We start from the raw sequence: 18,171 nt of genomic DNA, 5'->3' as shown, positions 1-18,171 counted from the left end.
GTATCCGAAGAATCGCTATGGAATGCACAGTTACCTTCAAGGGTCACTTGCAGAATCTAAGCTCTTTTGCAATACTCCCAACAACTCGTCGGGATCTTCCAACCCAATACTTATTCTGATCAAGTTTCTATCCACATCCCACTTGGCAATTTCGTCCAATTCCTGGTAATGAGCCAAAATCGCATATGGGCACGCCAACGTGAAATTGGTACCCAAAGATGGGCCCTTGTGCAAATTGACTGCATTGAAGAAACGAACGGCATGGATGGGGTTATGGAAAAGAAAAGATAATAAGCCTCCGTAGCCTCCATCTGGAGTCTTGATTTCTTCATAATACTTTTTGGATTCTCCAATACTTGGATAATACACTTTGGAAATTAAGGGCAGCTTCTGGAGCAAGTCCACTGCCAACAAAGAGTTTTCGTTGATCTTAGCCGATCTTTCAGCAAAGTCACGGGAGTTTCTTTCCAAGTATAACCCGTCTTCGTCCCAGAACAAGTCTTCATATTCTTCGTCGAAGAATTCCTTGAACTTGTGATAATGCTTTCCAAGAGGATTCAATATAAGAGAGCCACCCATCACATTAGAGTCACCGGAAAACACTTTTGTCAACGAGGATGCAACCATATCGGCGTAAGGTAACACATGGATATTTAAGAAGTTACCCACGGTCTCATCGATGACAACTGCAAAATCATATTTATCGGCCAAGGAACGGATTCTCTTCAAATTGGGCGTTTTCAACAACGGGTTGGATGGACATTCACAGAAAAGTGCCATCACATCGATCTCACCAGACTCAAGCTGTTTTTCAAGGGTATCCAACGAGGCATCATCTCCAAGCCCCAAGAAGTGCACACCCGGACCGAATTTCTTGAGGATGTTGAGGGTGTCCACATATGGGAACCCGAAACACACCGATTTCTTGGGCGTGCTCCAAGTTTGAAGGAGGGCGTAGTGGGCGAAGAAGATGGATGCCATGCCCGTAGGAAACAAATAGACGTCGGTTTCACTCAAGTTTTTGCCTCTCTTTGCCTTTTCGATTTCTTCTTGCTGGTTGTGGGAGTGATCGACCTTACCACAGATTCTTCTTCTCAATGCTATTTTTGCCTGTTTGGCAAACTTCAAGTCCAACACTCTGCCGAACTTGTGTTCGATGAAGGCATTGTACTCTTTTTCTGCCACCTTGTCGGGGGCGTTGATGGAGGAGAACGAGGCTGCGATGGAGGGCGACCTGCGTTGGATCTGCTGGGCCTGTTGCAGGGCATTGGAGTAGCCTGAATTGCCGACAGATCCATCGTCCTCGTCTCCAAACAACGCATGGAGAACATACTCTCCCATTCTGGAACTGATACCCTCGCCTGAGTGCTGCCAGTAGGACTTGGCAAGGGGGAAGAGCGAGGCCTGCAAGAACACCACGCCGATGTTGGACTCGATCTTGGTGGAGCTCTCGTCGGCGTTGGCTGGAGGAGGAGTGCTTAACTGGAGGATACGGACCGCAGATCCATTGGCATCCGAGCCAGCGTGGGTCTTAACAAACTCCCGGCACCGTTTGGCCACCTTGTACGAGGGGAAGATCACAGCAACCTCGTTCTGTCTGCCGTACTTTTCTTCGAGCTTTTTGGCCAATTTCTTGATGGAGGTATGGATGAAGAATCTAGGGTAGCCTGAGGTCATCTTGTTGACCACCCAGCTTTCGCCCTCTTCGTAGCCCACAGTGGCTTCCCAGGTGGGCAAGCTCACCGACACGGCATGGGGGACGTTCGGGATGGGGGCACCTATTTCTTGGGTAGGCATGATGAAGAGTAGTAAGGTGGTTGAGATTAGTGTGACTCCGATAAGGGTGGTGGGAGTCGCACGGGGACGCCGCGACCGTGGTGGAAGGAGTAGTGCCAGTCGCCGGGAAGTCGCACTGGAGTAGTGCCAGGCGCACTGCTAGCCTAGTGCCAGTCGCACGGGATGCCGCCAGAATAGTGACACTCACCACCGGCCATCGCTTTACCTCGCCGATCGTCGCCCCCGGAAATTTACCGCCGTGACTCAGCGATTCTCGCTAGATGATGCCAAAAAACGTGAGAACAATAATGATGATCTATTAATGCAGAATATACAGAGATTAATTATTACGACTTGATGCAGTTAACAGAACCTTCTTGAAGGCGCTTGAGATCGGAGCCGTTGACAGCAGGTGTAGCAGCAGGTGTAGCAGCAAGTGTAGGAGCAGCTCTGTTGTGCTGCATATGGGACTGAACCAAATGGCCAGCTGCCAACGCAGAGCAGAGCGAAAGCTCGGCTGCCAACACAGCTGAGGCCACGATCCGGGCCAATTGCCTGGCGTTGTCACCAGGGTTGGTGGGGTGAGGTCCACGCACACCCAACAACTCCAACATGGCACCTTGTGGATCCAACACCGTTCCTCCTCCAATGGTACCAACCTCGATGGAGGGCATAGAAACCGAGATCTGCAAGTCTCCGTTTGGAAGCTTGTTCATCAATGTAATACAGTTGGACGACTCCACGTTTTGGGCAGGATCTTGACCACAGGCCAAAAACACGGCCGTGACCAAGTTGGCAGCGTGAGCGTTGAATCCTCCCACTGAGCCTGCCATAGCAGAACCAATCAAGTTCTTGCTGATGTTCAACTCAACAAGAGCATCGACCTCGGATTTGAGCACCTTGCGCACCACGTCGCTGGGGATTCTGGCCTCGGCAACCACTGACTTACCTCTTCCTTCGATCCAGTTGATAGCAGCAGGCTTCTTGTCGGTACAGAAGTTACCGGAAACAGACACCACGTTCATGTCCTCGAATCCACACTCTTCAACCATGTACTTAAGGGCGTATTCAACTCCCTTGGAAATCATGTTCATACCCATAGCATCACCGGTGGTGGTCTTGAAACGAATGTACAACAAGGTCCCGGCCATGGCGGTTTTGATGTGTTGTAAACGAGCGAATCTGGACGTACTGTTGAATGCCTTCTTGATCGTCTTTTGACCTTCCTCGGAGTCGATCCAAATCTTAGCTGCACCGGCTCTAGCCAACGATGGGAACGAAACACAAGGTCCTCTGGTCATACCATCTTGGGTTAAAACAGTTTGGACACCTCCACCAGCATTGATAGCCTTACAACCACGCATGGTGGATGCAACCAAACAACCTTCAGTAGTAGCCATGGGGATGTGGTATGGCTTGTCGTCGATATACAATGGACCAGCAACACCAACTGGGATAGGCATGAAACCAATAACATTCTCACAACAAGCACCAAATACCCTGTCATAATCGTAGCCATCGTATGGTAAACGCAAAGTATCCAAAACAGGGGCATCCGCAATCTTAGCAATAGCCTTACGACGAACAACCACGGCTCTGGTGTTGTCACCCAATTGCTTCTCCAAAGCATATAAAGGCAATTTACCAGAAACAACTAAGGAACTGATTTCATCGTCATTCAAAGTCTTAACATTACCGTCCTTGAGCACCTTGGCACATTCTTCCAATGGAAGTTGCTTTGCTTTGGCGGTAATTTCCAATTCGAGAGAAGAGTCGTCGGTTTCATCAGATTGAACGTTGACAATTTTTGAGGCAGGAGACTTGGACTTGGACTTCTTGGACTTCTTGGCCTTTGGCTTGGAAGTAGCGGCCTTTGGTCTGGAGATTTCGTTTTCAATCAACTTGTTAGTGGTTGAAGCTTGGTGACGGGAAGCATTTAAGAAGTAAGCGTTGGTACTGATGGAAATAGCAAATCCAAATAATAAGAACTTGGAAATTAATTTGTCTCTGATGGCCCTGCTGATTTGTTCCAAAACCAAGTAAACAAATTCTTCGATCTGAACCAAAGCACCCAATGGCTGGTAAACTCTGGTTGGGAAAATTGTAGCAATAGTACCCTTCTTTCCAATTGGAAGGTGCTTAGCAGCGGCCTTGGATAAATTGGTTGGGTTCAAAGTGAAAGCGCCAGCTTGTTCCTGAGAGTTGTATAACCAAGAGCTTCCCAACCAGAACGCATGGAAAGCAAAGAAAGCCGCAATCATAGCGACCTTGAATGAAACAATGGAAGTATCTTGAGAATTGAAAAGAGAATCTTGGTGAGGGTGTTCAAGATCAGCGGATTGTTGAGCCACGTTTTGGGCAACCAAGTAGGAGATGCCTTCTTCTTGCAAGGCTTGTTGCAAGTCCTTGGTTCTGCGAGCTCTGTTGATTTCAACCTTCAACGCCAAAATGGCCGAGTAGAAGGTGTAGACCAACAACAAGTCGAAAGACAAAATCAAAGCACTCAAGATGCAAAAGTTGGTCAATCCCACCAAGTGAGGAGCGTAGAAAGTGATGGAGAGCAATGCAGAAATGACAACCAAGTTGTCTCTCAACAAACTGGTGGTGTGAGCAGCAATGGCGTTGGCCACGATGGTCTTACTGTCCAAGGCCGAGCTGGAAGCGTTCATGACGGAGGCGGCAATGGACACCTTGTGCTTGAAGCCAATGATGGCCACCAAGAACGGAATGCCCTCGGAGATGCTCAAAAGAGGGACCTTGGCATCCAACACTCTGATGGTGGTGAACAAAGCAAAAAGGAACGCAAACGTGGACGACGACAAGGTGGAGAACGCCAACCAGAACTTGGAGCCCACCTGTCTCATGTCGACGAACACCTTGACAAGGGTGTACCACATGGCCACGTAGGCCACTGTGATCAAGAGAATGTCGAAGTTTTCTGCGCCCTGGATCAAGCTCTTGATTTTGCGCAAGCCAAAGCGGGCGTAGTCGTAGTACTTGCCGATTCTCTGGCTGTGTCTAGCCTTCAAGGTCTTGCCGTCGGCGTGGATCTTTTCTGGCAAGCTGGCGTCGAGCTGGTCGGACTCAATGATGAACAAACGGTGGCTGGCGTCCACGCCGTCGAACGTGTGTTCCAACGCTGGGGCAGCGCTTCTGGCGAAGCGTAACGGCACGATGGATATCTGGGTGGCGTCTGGGTATAGCGATGCGTCCTCGAGAGGCACCCAGTTCTTGTACTTGGCGTAGCCCGGAGGGTGGTAGTACGAGACGCCAGCACCGTAGTTGTGGAAGCTGTCAGGCACGTACTCGTCCACCACCGACAAGTAGGCGACGGAGGCGAGCAAGGCTGACACTATGATGAAGTGGATGGGGCGGTGAGCCGACAATCTGGCCAAGCCAGACGTGGCGTCAGTGATAAAGCCTAGCATGCTAGAGCGATGGGCTGGCAGTGTTGCACGAAGTGGTAGTCCCAAAGAAGTTCCCACGATGACTGGCAGTGAGTATGGTGGTTGTTGCAGTCGGGTAGTGACGCGGAGGGCTGCAGGGTCTGTGTTGGAAGATCCTGAAGGGTTCTAGCACTGAAGTCGAATTGCCGCTTTGTTCAAATGACAAACGATCGTATACTGTCTAAATTTTTCGTCGTTCGCGTCGGGGAAACGATGGGGTTATGAGGAGAATTAGCAGAGTTAGCTGGAGCAGGGAAAAGACTGACAGAGTGGCAAGGGGGGATGGGGGGATGAGATCTACATGCTACGGTGATGTTGGTGGTGGCAATGGTGCTGGTCGTGGTGGGGATAGCGGTAAGGGCCAGGAGACGCTGGCACTGTCCAATTGGTCCCGGTGGTCCCTCGACGCGTGAATATCACCCAATACGAGATGACGAGAGTAAGCGGTGCGGGTGCGTGGCCGCAGTACGGGCGGGGCATGGTGTCCCAGTACGAGCAGTGCGTGGTGGGTCGCAGTGGAGGGTGGATGTTTCGTTAGAATCAGTCGCTAGCGGGAGGAACTGGCCCCCGCCAGTGGGATTTCAGGGCCCTAGCGGGACATCCCACCGGTGCCAGAGTCCTAAACAATAGTTAGCGAGGTTTCCTTCGTGCCAAACAGCTGCTAACTCAGGACGCTGCGATGGCCCCAGGCGGGCCAGTGCGGTGGAAAGAGATTTTCTGGCACAAACTAGTCAAGTCTGAAAACCGTCTCAACCAGCCAGAGGCTGCTTTGCAATTCTTTCGGTCTAGCCTTCATTGGTTGACTATTTGTACTGACACATGAGCTGGCTCAGGGTGAATGTAAAGTCTGGTGCAACGAATATCATTATTTGAGTAGAATTCGCTGCTGTAATAGGCTAATTGTATTAACTTTGGATACTTGCCTGGGTGCCGATACAATAAGTAGAAGATTTTGAATAATCTGAAAAAAATTAATATCAACTGATACCTCGCTTGAAGTCGCAGTTAAGTGCAATAAATTAATGATACAATCACTGATAATCCGTTTAGTGTCGTGACTGCGATAGAGGTTCCTTGGTGGCAGCTTTAGAATTGAGCTGGGGAACCCCTATAAATTTGTGGGTGAGGAAATTAAATAAATATGGCTAGAGCACAAAACTGGTATCATTTCTATTCTTAACCAGATACAGATAGTTGGTGACAGATGGACTGTTCGAAAGGTGCTTGTATCTCTGGTGGTGGCTCCCATTCGAGTTACCAGCCATCGAAATTTGTTGCTCTGTAACTCGGAGCTCGCCTTTCTTCCTAAAATTCATAGCTATTAAAATGAAGTATACAATTGAGTCTTTCTGAATTTATTGAGTTAAGTTTCGAAAGGGTCTGTACTTTTATCCATACTTCGAAATTGCATTTCCTTCGGAAAATCCCATTTTCTTGGTTGAATAATCCCTTGGAGCAAATGTTTCGCTATATTGTCCTTTACACTATTTTACTTCCGACTCTCAACAGATGAGTACCGTTCCCTTGAGCAGTGGACCTTGAGCGAGATGATTTCTCCCGTAATTTCTGTAGTTTTGGACCCGTTCAGTCGCTATTGCTGCCTGGGTTGCGATTTTGCAACTCCAAATTGAATTTCCATCCCCAATGAAGCTACATTGAATAACTTTCTCAGTGCAACCATTGGAAAGTAACTCTTTCGAATATCAACCACTGGAATTGTTTGTACAATTTGCAAATAGAAAATTTAAAGAATGGCCCATATGCTGGTGAGTAGTATATTATCAAAGAAACAACTTGTTACATCCCTATTTTTGGTTCCAACAGCTCCTTCATAACATTCAGCGAAGTAGAACAGATCCTTTATCTCAACGCAGCTCTGGCCACATCATTCCTCTCCCGATATAATCATACCCACTAGATCATGCCTCAGAAGAAACAAGTAGATGAACCTAGTCGTAACCAGCCTAGCTCATGACAAACTGCACTATTCGCTACTGATTGTTTTATACTAGTTCAATAAGCCTGTTCATTATATTAAACGGATTTAAGCATTTTTCAGGCTAATTGAAATGCTCCAAGCCAATATTAAAGAGCAATTTGTAGACTGATACCACACTTATTCCACAAATTTACCCACTATACAATACCTTCACCCTTTCTACACTTTTCTAGTCCATCATATACATTATAAGTAATCTACTTAAGAGAAACCAACTTGATGTCGAAGGTCAACTCGGAGTTGGCTGGAATTCCTGGCAAGGATTGGGAGCCGTAACCCATCTTGGCTGGAATGACAACTCTTCTCTCACCGCCGACAGCCATGCCAGCAACACCGAGATCGAAACCCTTGATGCACTCACCCTTACCTAAACCAAAAACAAATGGCTTACCAGAGGTGTTCTTGTCAAAGACCTTACCGTTCTTCAACTTACCAATGTAACGGATACCAACTCTGTTACCAGACTTGGCAGCTGGACCCTTACCGACCTTTCTGTCTTCGGTAACAACACCTCCCAACAAGGTCTTGGTTGGGTACTTCTTGGCACCGGCTTCGTCCTTGTTGGATTCGTCCTTCTTGGCTTCTTCCTTCTTGGCTTCGGCTTCTTCCTTCTTGGCCTTGGCCTTTTCCTTCTTCTCCTTCTTCTTGTCAACCAAGGTGGAGCCAGTTGGGCCCTGTTCCAATTCCTTGGTGAACTGGACGGACTTCTTTTCTTCCTTCTTCTTCTTGTCCTTCTTGGATGGTGGCTGTTCTTGCTCGTCTTCTTCGGCAGCTCTCTTCTTGCTCTTCTTGTCGTTTTCGACCAACTCTTCGATCTTGTTTTCGATGTCAGATTCGTCTTCCAAGTCGTCCAAGTCGTATCCGTCACCGTGGATGATTTCATCCTCATCTGGGGACAAGTCGTAGTCGTCTTCGTCGTACTCTTCGTCTTCGTCAGAGTCTTCGTCGGCTGGGTGCTCCACGTAGTTACCGGTCAAGTGGATGGCGTATGAACCGGTGACAACGAAGAAGACTTCTTCATCGGGGCTGATGGTCAAGTCAATGGTTTGTTGGAATTGGACCTTTGGAGACAAAGTACAGACAACAAACTCGGAAATGTCATCTTCATCCTCGTCGTCGTCAGAACCGTCGATGTCAAGGTCTTCTTCGTCTTCGTCCACCTCTTCTTCTTCGGCCTTCTTGGCCTTCTTACCCTTCTTCTTTGGGGCTTCTTCCACTTCTTCCTCTTCTTCTTCGGAGTCTAACTCGTCAGCTTCTTCGGCTTCAAGGTCAGAGTCTTCTTCGTCGTCAAGGAATGGTAAGGTTCTCTTTAACAATCTCAAGGTAGATGGCTCTTCCTTGTCATCGAGGGCTTCTGGGTCCACGGCAGCCAAGGTCAATCTGATGGTGACTGGGTAGTCGTCCTCGATAGCAGGGACTGGGTTGAATGGCTGAACAGCCAAGTTGTAGGTGGAAATAGGAATCAAACTAGCCATTGTGGTTGTGATGAGTAGAACTACAGACTAAATTATTACTGATGGAGATGAGATGAGATTTTTTTCAGGGCGTGGGAGGATGGTCACGTGCGAGGACCAGCCATCAGGCAGCCTCGGGTGATGTAGACACTAACGGGAGGCAGAAGCGGAGACCGGCACTACAGACTACTGTTGTTATCGTTTGAACTGTATTAAATATACAAAGAGAAAATTCACCACTAAACTTCAAAATTAAACAAGGCTAACCACCAAAGACTTGACTTATGTACATCTTGAGGTCAAGGCCCTGTATATTAGATTTTTTTGCTGTTTATTGATTAGAACTTCAACAAGTGTGGTTTGTCACCGCTCTTCAAGGAGAAAGAAGCAGACAAGTATTGTTTTAATAATGGGGTCTTCTTGATTTGAGCCAACAAAGCAGCGTCAACGGTCTTTTGGTCAGCGACTCTTTCGGCCTTGATTTCCTTCTTTGGTTCTTCCTTGAAGAAAGCTTCTTCGGTCTTTCTGACGAATCTTGGGGCCTTTTCTCTGGCAAAGTATTCGACGTCGAACTTGGAAACGTCGACACCTTCAACAGAAACCTTGGTGGAGGTGGCAATGACGTAACGGGCGTTGACTCTTCTCAATGGGACACCGTTGACTTTGAATGGACCGGAGACCAACAAGGTGTTGTCTTCCAAGTTCTTCAAGTAGACGACTCTCTTACCTCTGAATCTACCGGCCAACAAGATCAAGACGGTACCTGGGACTAAGGAGGCACGCAACTTTTGTGGACGGGCAACCTTTCTAGATTGCTTTGGGACTGGGACGTCTTGAGATGAGTACCACTTTGGTGCCTAAACGTTAGTATGGGTTCGGTTTGCTGGGCCAACAGCACGGTTTTTCACCGGGAAAAACAGGCCTGTTTTCGTGGCTGGCGTCCACACGCTTGTTGGTGGTACTGGTGCCATGTTCTCTGCTCGTGGGTACATACAACTTGGCTCATTTTTGATCTAGTTTATGGGTGATGGTTAAACAAGTAGAAGGAAAGAATTTTTTCTATGTATTTTTCACTGGGGGTTGGCGGTACTGAGGACGGTGTGCCGGCAGGTGACTCGCGCGCCTGCGGTGGGCGCTGGGGGCAGAGGAACTCCCGGGCTGTGTGCAGGATTTGTGGGTGGAGGACGGTGCGGGTGGAGACTGGGTAGTGCACACAGACCAAATGGGACTGCTGGTAAATGGTGGTGGTCGGGTGACTGGCACGTGTTTTTGGAAAAGCAGTCACAGTGGTGGAAGCGGCAGTCACGCGATTTGCAGCCACTTGGAGGGGTGGATCTAGATGCTAGCACTGGGGTAGTGAAGTATGGACCAGACGGTACCATCAGGCAGTATAGATGGAGACTATACTATAATGCAGTATGGGTGCAGACTACATCCGTACTTCAACTTTCTGGTAATTTCTACCGTTGTAGCCGCCAAGTGCAACCCTACCAAGGAGACGGATGTTTCGGGATGGGAGGTAAACCAGAATGCCTGGAAAATGAATATGGCTGTATGATGTGCAACGAGGTTGGGGAGGATAATGGATGTTTGTTTGCACTGTCCTGGGGTAACCAACGCAATCGGATACGTCAGAACATTACTACTCAATACACTCTTGAAGAGCTAAACCATTATCTGATACTTCAGAACACGTTCTTGAATAGCTGAACTGTTATCTGATAACAATCATCTGACACTTCAGGACAATACGTTCTTGAAATAGCTGAATTATTATCTGATTCCAGGTTATTACTACCAATTTACGTTCTTGAATAGCTGAATTATTATCTGATTCCAGGTCTTATTACTACCAATTTACGTTCTTGAAATACCTGACCACTAATCTGATTCCAGTTATCATCACCACTCAAATACGCTCTTGGGGAGTAACCAAAGCAATTATCTGATTCCAGTTATCGTCACCACTCAAATAAGCTCTTTGGGGTAACCTAGGAATTCTGATGTCAGGTCTGCATCAGTCATCGCTGGCCCATTTCTTGAACCAACCAAACAATGATGATTTCACTCCTCCCACTTCAATATCCTTGGGACTCCTATACGATTTAACATCCCCGTTCTCTCGATCTACTACTCATACAAAACATTATCAATGCATTCAAGAAATAAACAAATCATGTGGACAAGTATCTGATGTTGACGGTCAACTCACCTTCGCCAGCATTCAACACAATATTTTCGGCCTTATTCAATACCTCAACTAATGGCAACACAGTGTGGCCCAAATTGACAGTCTTGCCGAAAGTGTGATGTTCTCTAACATAGAAGTGCAACTCTCCACTACTGGCAGACTTGAAGGGGGTGGATTCGTTCCACCTGTACAAGCCTGTTTCCTTGTCCACCTTGGTGGCTCTGGTCTTGTAGAGCTCCTTGTCCTTGGTGGAGGTCTTTAATGAAATCTTGACTTCCAAGTTAGAGTTGGAAAATCCTTGTGCCGACACAACACTGATTCTACCAGGAATGGTTCCTGGTCCATGAATACTGGCGGCATAACTATCTTCAGTAGCCATACTGGCGGTACGACTGTGGGTCATATGAGGTCTTTGAGGGGCTGGTAAGTTTTCAGCATGGATATTTGGAACACCAGCAACATTCTTACTGTTAGTGGCGACTCCGGTTCCCACGCCAGGTTGTTGCGATCTTTGACTGTGTAAGTCTCCATTTTGCTGTGACTGCTTGCTATCAAGTTGGCTAGAAGATCTACCATAGGTACTGGACTCTCCGTTGGTGTATTGAGATTCATTTTCACCATCTTCGTCTTCTTCGTCGTCTGACTGTGCTTGCTTGGCAGCAGTTGGTGCCTCTTCAGCATTGGCCTCGATTGAGTTAGGATCCAATTCTTTCTTGTCTTCCTTCTTCTTTCTTCTTCCCAATCCCTTGAGGAATGAACCACCCTTGGTTACACCGTCAGTGGCCAAACCAATACCACTTCCAACAACATTAGTAGCTACACCAGCAGCACCTCCCACAACCTTCAATGGAACACCAGAAACAGCACTCAAATCAATTGGTAATCCACTTGCAGAGTGCAATTGAGGTCTAATGTATTCTGGTTTGAAAGTAGCACGCAAGTTAACGGTACCTTGAGTATCCAAGTTAACTTGGAATTGAGTAGAATTGTGGGGTTCAATAGTTGATAAGTCTAAGTTGGCTCTGCCCAACAACTCATCGTCGTGAGTCAAATCCCAATCATACACTTCCACCAAGACAACTTGTCTGGAACGAGAAATAAGTGGGAAATCAACGGCTTCGTTCCAAATTGGATCCAATGTCTTTCTCTTCTTATCAGTTTTGTAAATTTCAACACCATCCAATTTAACAACAACCAATGGATCAGACTTTCCGTTGGAATCCACGGACTTCAAGTTTTCAGCACTCAAAATATCTAACTTCATGTGACCAACGTCCAAAATGGTGTCTAATGGAGCAAGCTTGAAGGCAGATGGAATGAACTCGAAGCGAACTTGGACGGAGTTTTTATCGTTGATTCTCAAAGTAATTGGCTTTGCAAAGCCTCTCTTCAAACAATCAAGAGTGTCAAAGATCTTTTCAGCAATAACATCCTTTTCTCTGTTGACATCCACTCTTTTGGCGAGTCTAATAATCAACTTGGAATTTGGCAAATCTCTGATGAAACCTTCACCACTGGAAGAAACCAGCAAGTGTCTTCCCTCAGCCCTAGGACTTACACCAGATGGATAGGAATGGTCATCGAACAAAGTGTGAACATATAAATCAGGCTTGTCAAACGAACCGCTCAATAAGTGAACATTGAGAATACCAGTTCTGTACCTAATGGCCTTCTCCAATGGCATGGTAACCTTTGGAGGGCTTGGAACAATATCTTCATTAGTTTCAAGCCATTGATACTCATCTGGTTTTTCTTTGTAAAGTTTCTCCTCCTCTGCTTGTCTGGCGGCATCTTCAGCTTGCTTCTGTGCTTCAATCTCTTCGTACTCTTTCTTGTTTTCAATTTGGTGATGAGTGAAAACAGGAATTGTTGGAACAAAGGAGACAGAATAAGTCAATTTACCGTGTGGTTGACCATTCAAAAGAATTGGCTGTTCGATGAGTTCTTCTGAACCATCATAGGCCAAGTAGTATCCTTCATCATTTTTCTTCAAGAAATCGTTGACACTGATGGCGGCACTACCCAAAGTTCTATCCTTTTCATCTTCTTCGTCCATGAACTCAACCAAGAAATGTTGATGCTCATTAGCAACAGGAAGGAAAGAGACGGAATTGAAAGCAGGATCAAGCGTGTTCGCAAAGGTAGGAGTACGTCCTCTGACTTTACCGTGTAAGAGAATTCTTGCATATGGATCAATCTTTCCAACAGATTCAAGGTTTTTGAGACCAACAGCTTGACGCAAGTGCAATCTTAAACCACCAATAGAAGCATCCGGATAACTCTTGACAACACTATCATCAGTCATAGCCAACGACTTCCAGGTGGCAGAAATTCTAAATCTTGCAGGAGGAACATCTGGTTTAACTTGGTCACCCTTGATCCATTGTTGACCTCTGTTGGATTCGAAGATAAGATCTTGGATGTTAGCATCAACCTTACCGACCACTTGATCATCAACAGCATCTTTAACAATGATTTGGACACGAGTTTTAGATTGACTAGTGACCAAAGATTCGAAAGATTGATCCCAAACTGGTTCATTGATTTGTCTTAATTGACGACAAGTCTTAACACCCTTATAGTTCACGAGAATCTCAGCATATGGATTCAACAAACCAATAACAGATTGAGAAATATCCAAGTCTCTAGCTTCATGTAAGTTGATTTTCAAGATACCCACCTCCGCATCGGTGACAGGCTCCTTAGTACCATCTTCTAAGACCATAGGTTCCATTTGTGGGAACCATCTCAAATCATAGTCAATTTTACCCACGGTTCTTCCACCTTCAGTCAAAGACTTGACAACGTTCTTTTGGATTGGCTTTTGGTATAAATCGACCAATGGAACATCAATGTTACCAATCAATTGATCATCAGCTTTGTCTTTGAGGAAGTTGAATACATTCAAACTCAAGTGGTTTCCATCTAAATTGTTCACTAACAAGTAAATAGTTTCCATGTAAACGGGATCGTTAACCAATTTCTTAACCTTTGTCTTTTCTTCAACCTCAGCATTGTTGGAGATCTTCAATTCAACATATGGATTAAGACTGTTCTTTGGAGTTGGGTTACCAATTTTCAAGTGAGACAAACGGTTAATACCAACAGCAACAACACCAATGGAGTCATTGGATTGTTGAGCCATGATATCCTCGACGTCAATATCTAAGGAGTTTGGAGCATACAACATAGGTCTCAAGTTAGAATGGATCAAACCATTAACAAACTTGGACAAACCAGGGATGAAAGACATGATATCAATTCCGAAGGTGTCACCACCGACTGGCTTCAATGCGTAATCAATGGTTGGTGCTTCCAAGAACTGAACGGAAACCATTTTGACGTGAGGAAAGTTTTGAGTCAACTTCAATTTGATGTTCATTCTACCGGTAAACGACATATCCTCGACTAAAATAGGCAAAGACTTGGTGATAAAGGCCTTACCGACAGTAACACCCAAGGCAACCTTGGGATTGATCTTTTTCTTAATTTCGTTTTTGGTCATGTCATCAGTGTCGTTGGGAGTGAAAGAAAATGCCCAATCCATTTCAATGTGGTCGTGGCCCTTCTTGGTGTAGGACTTGATAGAGTCCACACGAGGAGCTTTAGAACCCAAGGTAAATTCGTCTAAAGACAAAGCCTCAATACCAAAACCAGGTGCTTGATCTTTTAAGATTTCATTGGTTTGGAACATGACGGTCTCCGACAATGCAGGCATGTAGATAACCCAGAACTTGTCCATGAACGAGTTCAACCACTCCATGGTTTCCAATTCGTTTTCCAATCTGTTGCTAGCGTTGATTCTGGTCATGTCATCTCTGATGTTACGGTTGAATCTTCTAAACTCCGTCCTATAGACAGAACTGGTGAACAACAAGATGAACCCTAAGGAAAGAATTCCACCTCCAATTCGAGCAATGAGCCATGAGAAGAAACAGGTTCCAACCATGATGGAGCAGTTCCAGTACCAGTCACCGTAGAAGTGGTCGGTGACGTAGCTCTCGATGGCCTTGATGATTTCCAACTGGTGCAATTTGTCCAGGGTGGAGGAGGAGTTCCAGAACCCGACGTTGGTCCACGAGAACGTGGAGCTGTTTCTGACACTGACCTTTTCCGGCTGGATCTTTTCTTCGTTTTTGGACCCGTCCACGGGGACTGAGTGGTTGTTGGCATTGTTGGCCACTTCCTTGTTGTAGTCCTGGACGTCTTCGACGCTCATCTTGCCTTTTGGCGGGCGGTCCTGACTGTTAGTCTCGAGCAATAACACTGGAGGGTGTGGGTCCATGTCGACCACTTGGACCGTTGGGGGCCAATTGGGCCACTAGCAAGTCGCCAGGGCCTTCGCGAGCCCCGGCAAGCCCACCACGGCCGCGTGATACTTACGTCTTCCATGATAATGGCGTGAGTGAAGATGATAACTGGTTATGCTGAGTTATAATCTTCGATTCACACCCTCCGGCATACAGGCCAGGGGTTTGTGAGACAGCAACAGCGCAACACTGAAATTTCATGCTGGAGGCAAGATGACCGCCTCCCGCCGCGTGGGACTGGCGCCAGTTTAGGGGTTGCGCTTAGGCCACAACCGTGCCGTGATATCTGGCAGTGGGTGGGGCTTTCGAGAGGCGTTTGAGGACGTTCGGGGACGTTTTCGCTGGTTTCAGAAGCTTATCTCCATGCTGCATGTGGACTCGAGATCTCGTGACGCGACGGCTCGCGAAAGCGAGATTCATGTTACTAGCGCTGAGCTGGCACAGCCCCATTACTGGCTGGAGGAAGGCTAGGGTTGTGCTACGGCTGATACCAGTACTGAGCAGCGTGGAGGCTATAACTTACGTGCTTTTTCCCACTTTGCTGTGGTTTTATTGGTTTTTACGGCTAGCTGGAACGGGGCCGTTTCACGCACGCTGTCAGCGAACATCGGCAGTGCAGTGTGCCTGGAGGCGTGTCTGGGCAAGTAACGTAACCGTCAAGGCTTGAGTAGAAGTGGCAGTAGACCAACCAGGAGAGGCAGTGAGATGGACGTCGGGTTGAGCAGATTACTTAGTCCACATCGCTTATTGATAGATCATTTGGCTCGATTAGTTAATCGTCGAACTCGGTTTTCGATGGACGATTTGGTCTAACTACTTGATCGTCGATATCCTTCTTCAGTCATCAGTTTCTGACGATAATGTACTGGAAACAATACAGACGGCAAACGTCCGCTACACAGCCCCTGCTCTACTGGTCGATAAAATATTATATGGATTTCTGTATGCTATTTACTATCAGAAATTAGACACTTTCCAAGACAACATCCTTGAAACCGGAAGAAACCTTCTTACCCTTTTCTTCGGTAGAACCTTCACCGTGCAAGGACAACAAAGCACCCAAGTCGAACTTTGGTTGCTTCAAGACCTTGACCTTTCTGACGTGAATGTTTTGTAATGGCAAGATGGTTTGGGTGGACTTTTCGATTTCACGGCCAATGACTTCTGGGATCAACTTGGAGGTTAATTGAGCCAAGGTGACGTTGGAAACTTCTCTTTGCATGATTTCGATCATCTTCTTTCTAACTTCTCTCAACTTGGAAGATTGAGCGTAGGTGGTCTTTCTTACTTGGTTTGGTTGTCTCTTGGTGAAGGCAATGGCGAAGACTCTCAAGACGTAGTCGTCAGCGGTCTTGACAGTGACGTTGGCTTCAACCAATGATTGCCACTTTCTGACCAAAGATCTCAATTTGTCGGAGGTAAAGTCTAAACCGTGGAAGTTGGTCAACAAGTTCTTACCTTGGACTTCGTCAACTCTCAACTTGACCTTTCTGTAGGAGTGGTCTTCGGAGCCTTGCAAGTCAGCCAAGCAGACTTCGACGACACGGCCCTTCAAGCCATCGGCGGCGTTCTTTAAACCGGTAGACTTGTTGATCAAAGTCTTACCAACGTTTCTGTTTTCAAAGGTAGATGGGGCCTTGATGTCAAACCATTCCTTCTTGGTGAATGGGTCAACGACCTTCTTCTTCAATCCCTTCTTTCCCTTGGATAATCTCTTGTTCTTACCAACAGCCATCTTTGTTGTGTACTAATCTAAAAGAGTCTGGTAAAAAGATATAAGAGCCTGACAAATTTTTTTCACTTGCCAAATTTTCCCGCCATAGTGAGTATGGTGCGGGAGAGAGGAGCTGAGGTGGGCCGGGGTGTGTGCAGGAGGGGCGGTGGGTTTTCGGGCACGTGCGGAGGGCGAAAAGCGAGGGCGCCAGCCCTGGTCACGTGCGAGACCCCACCTGCCACCTCCCCAGCCAGGGCCTTTCCGAATCGGGAAGCCCATTACGCGACTGCCCCGTATCCAAACATCAACAAGCTCCCACAACCACCACATCCAATGGAAGAACAGCAGGACCACACGAACCAGTACGTATATGCCACAGTTGAGATACTGCGAGGGCCCCCCTCTGACGTCACCAATGCTGATACAACGGTGTCTGAGCATAAATAAATGGTTGCAGACCACCAGAAGCATCAGCCCAGCTTGCCCGAATGCATCGGTGCACTGATTCTATTGACTGGATAGAGCTGGTTGCTCGTCCGTGCTGGTGGTGCTCAGGCACACGCCAATTGTGACGAATTCGTTTCCAAACCGTTCTAACCGCCAGAGTGGCCTTGAAAATAGGCTTGATTGGGGACTCCCAGATCGGCAAGACGTCGTTGATGGTCAAGTACGTGGAAGGGTCGTTTGATGAGGACTACATCCAGACATTGGGGGTCAACTTCATGGACAAGAAGATCCAGATCCGCAACAACACCATAACGTTCTCGATCTGGGATCTCGGAGGCCAGAAGGAGTTCATCAACATGTTGCCGTTGGTGTCCAACGACGCGGTGGCCATCCTCTTCATGTTTGATCTCACCCGCAAGCTGACCTTGAACTCGATCAAAGAATGGTACCGCCAGGTGCGTGGGTTTAACAAGACCGCCATTCCGTTCTTGGTAGGCACCAAGTACGACCAATTCATCGACCTCTCCTACTCGGACCAGTTGGAGATCACCCAACAGGCCAAGAAGTTCGGCACGGCCATGAAGGCCCCTGTGATTTTCTGCTCCACCAGCCACTCCATCAACGTGCAAAAGATCTTCAAGATCATACTATCCAAGGCATTCGACTTGCGCTTGAACCTCGACGAGATTGTCAACGTTGGCGAGCCCTTGTTGATCTACAAATGAGGAATTGCAGCCTAGGACAGCAGCCAGAGCGTAGCGTGGTGTGGCTGTTTTTCCCTTTGAATTGGTTCAGTTTACCTACCGTCTGCGATCTACTGATTTCTACTGCATT

General features: G+C 47.1%; 8 protein-coding genes across 8 annotated transcripts; 1 reads left to right on the top strand and 7 right to left on the bottom strand.

Annotated features, from left to right (window-relative positions):
- Positions 1-36: 36 nt before the first annotated feature.
- Positions 37-1,797, bottom strand: STR2 (cystathionine gamma-synthase; the record flags this gene model as incomplete). The annotated part of the gene is made up of 1 exon (XM_020209512.1): positions 37-1,797. One exon carries the CDS (start codon positions 1,795-1,797, stop codon positions 37-39), a length of 1,761 nt encoding a protein of 586 aa, XP_020065904.1.
- Positions 1,798-2,123: 326 nt separating this feature from the next.
- Positions 2,124-5,702, bottom strand: HMG1 (hydroxymethylglutaryl-CoA reductase (NADPH); the record flags this gene model as incomplete). The annotated part of the gene is made up of 2 exons (XM_020211482.1): positions 2,124-5,197; positions 5,696-5,702. The coding sequence occupies 2 exons, from the start codon at positions 5,700-5,702 to the stop codon at positions 2,124-2,126; spliced, it is 3,081 nt and encodes a 1,026-aa protein (XP_020065903.1).
- A 665-nt stretch (positions 5,703-6,367) lies between these two features.
- CANTADRAFT_88689 (uncharacterized protein) lies at positions 6,368-6,538 on the bottom strand (the record flags this gene model as incomplete). The annotated part of the gene is made up of 1 exon (XM_020211481.1): positions 6,368-6,538. The coding sequence occupies one exon, from the start codon at positions 6,536-6,538 to the stop codon at positions 6,368-6,370; it is 171 nt and encodes a 56-aa protein (XP_020065902.1).
- An 844-nt stretch (positions 6,539-7,382) lies between these two features.
- CANTADRAFT_76440 (peptidylprolyl isomerase) lies at positions 7,383-8,696 on the bottom strand (the record flags this gene model as incomplete). Its single annotated transcript, XM_020211152.1, has 1 exon — positions 7,383-8,696. One exon carries the CDS (start codon positions 8,694-8,696, stop codon positions 7,419-7,421), a length of 1,278 nt encoding a protein of 425 aa, XP_020065901.1. The 3' UTR covers positions 7,383-7,418.
- A 317-nt stretch (positions 8,697-9,013) lies between these two features.
- Positions 9,014-9,681, bottom strand: RPL6 (60S ribosomal protein eL6; the record flags this gene model as incomplete). Its single annotated transcript, XM_020206550.1, has 2 exons — positions 9,014-9,532; positions 9,670-9,681. 2 exons carry the CDS (start codon positions 9,679-9,681, stop codon positions 9,014-9,016), a joined length of 531 nt encoding a protein of 176 aa, XP_020065900.1.
- Positions 9,682-10,849: 1,168 nt separating this feature from the next.
- Positions 10,850-15,085, bottom strand: CANTADRAFT_88686 (uncharacterized protein; the record flags this gene model as incomplete). The annotated part of the gene is made up of 2 exons (XM_020211480.1): positions 10,850-11,346; positions 11,485-15,085. The coding sequence occupies 2 exons, from the start codon at positions 15,083-15,085 to the stop codon at positions 10,850-10,852; spliced, it is 4,098 nt and encodes a 1,365-aa protein (XP_020065899.1).
- A 1,055-nt stretch (positions 15,086-16,140) lies between these two features.
- RPS1 (40S ribosomal protein eS1) lies at positions 16,141-16,911 on the bottom strand (the record flags this gene model as incomplete). The annotated part of the gene is made up of 1 exon (XM_020211479.1): positions 16,141-16,911. One exon carries the CDS (start codon positions 16,909-16,911, stop codon positions 16,141-16,143), a length of 771 nt encoding a protein of 256 aa, XP_020065898.1.
- A 312-nt stretch (positions 16,912-17,223) lies between these two features.
- On the top strand, positions 17,224-18,062 carry TEM1 (Ras family GTPase; the record flags this gene model as incomplete). The annotated part of the gene is made up of 2 exons (XM_020211478.1): positions 17,224-17,252; positions 17,495-18,062. 2 exons carry the CDS (start codon positions 17,224-17,226, stop codon positions 18,060-18,062), a joined length of 597 nt encoding a protein of 198 aa, XP_020065897.1.
- Positions 18,063-18,171: the final 109 nt, after the last annotated feature.

This window comes from Suhomyces tanzawaensis, assembly GCF_001661415.1.
Source record: "Suhomyces tanzawaensis NRRL Y-17324 unplaced genomic scaffold CANTAscaffold_2, whole genome shotgun sequence".
NCBI classification, from domain to species: Eukaryota; Fungi; Ascomycota; class Pichiomycetes; order Serinales; family Debaryomycetaceae; genus Suhomyces; species Suhomyces tanzawaensis.
This window is presented reverse-complemented; position numbering and strand designations above follow the sequence as displayed.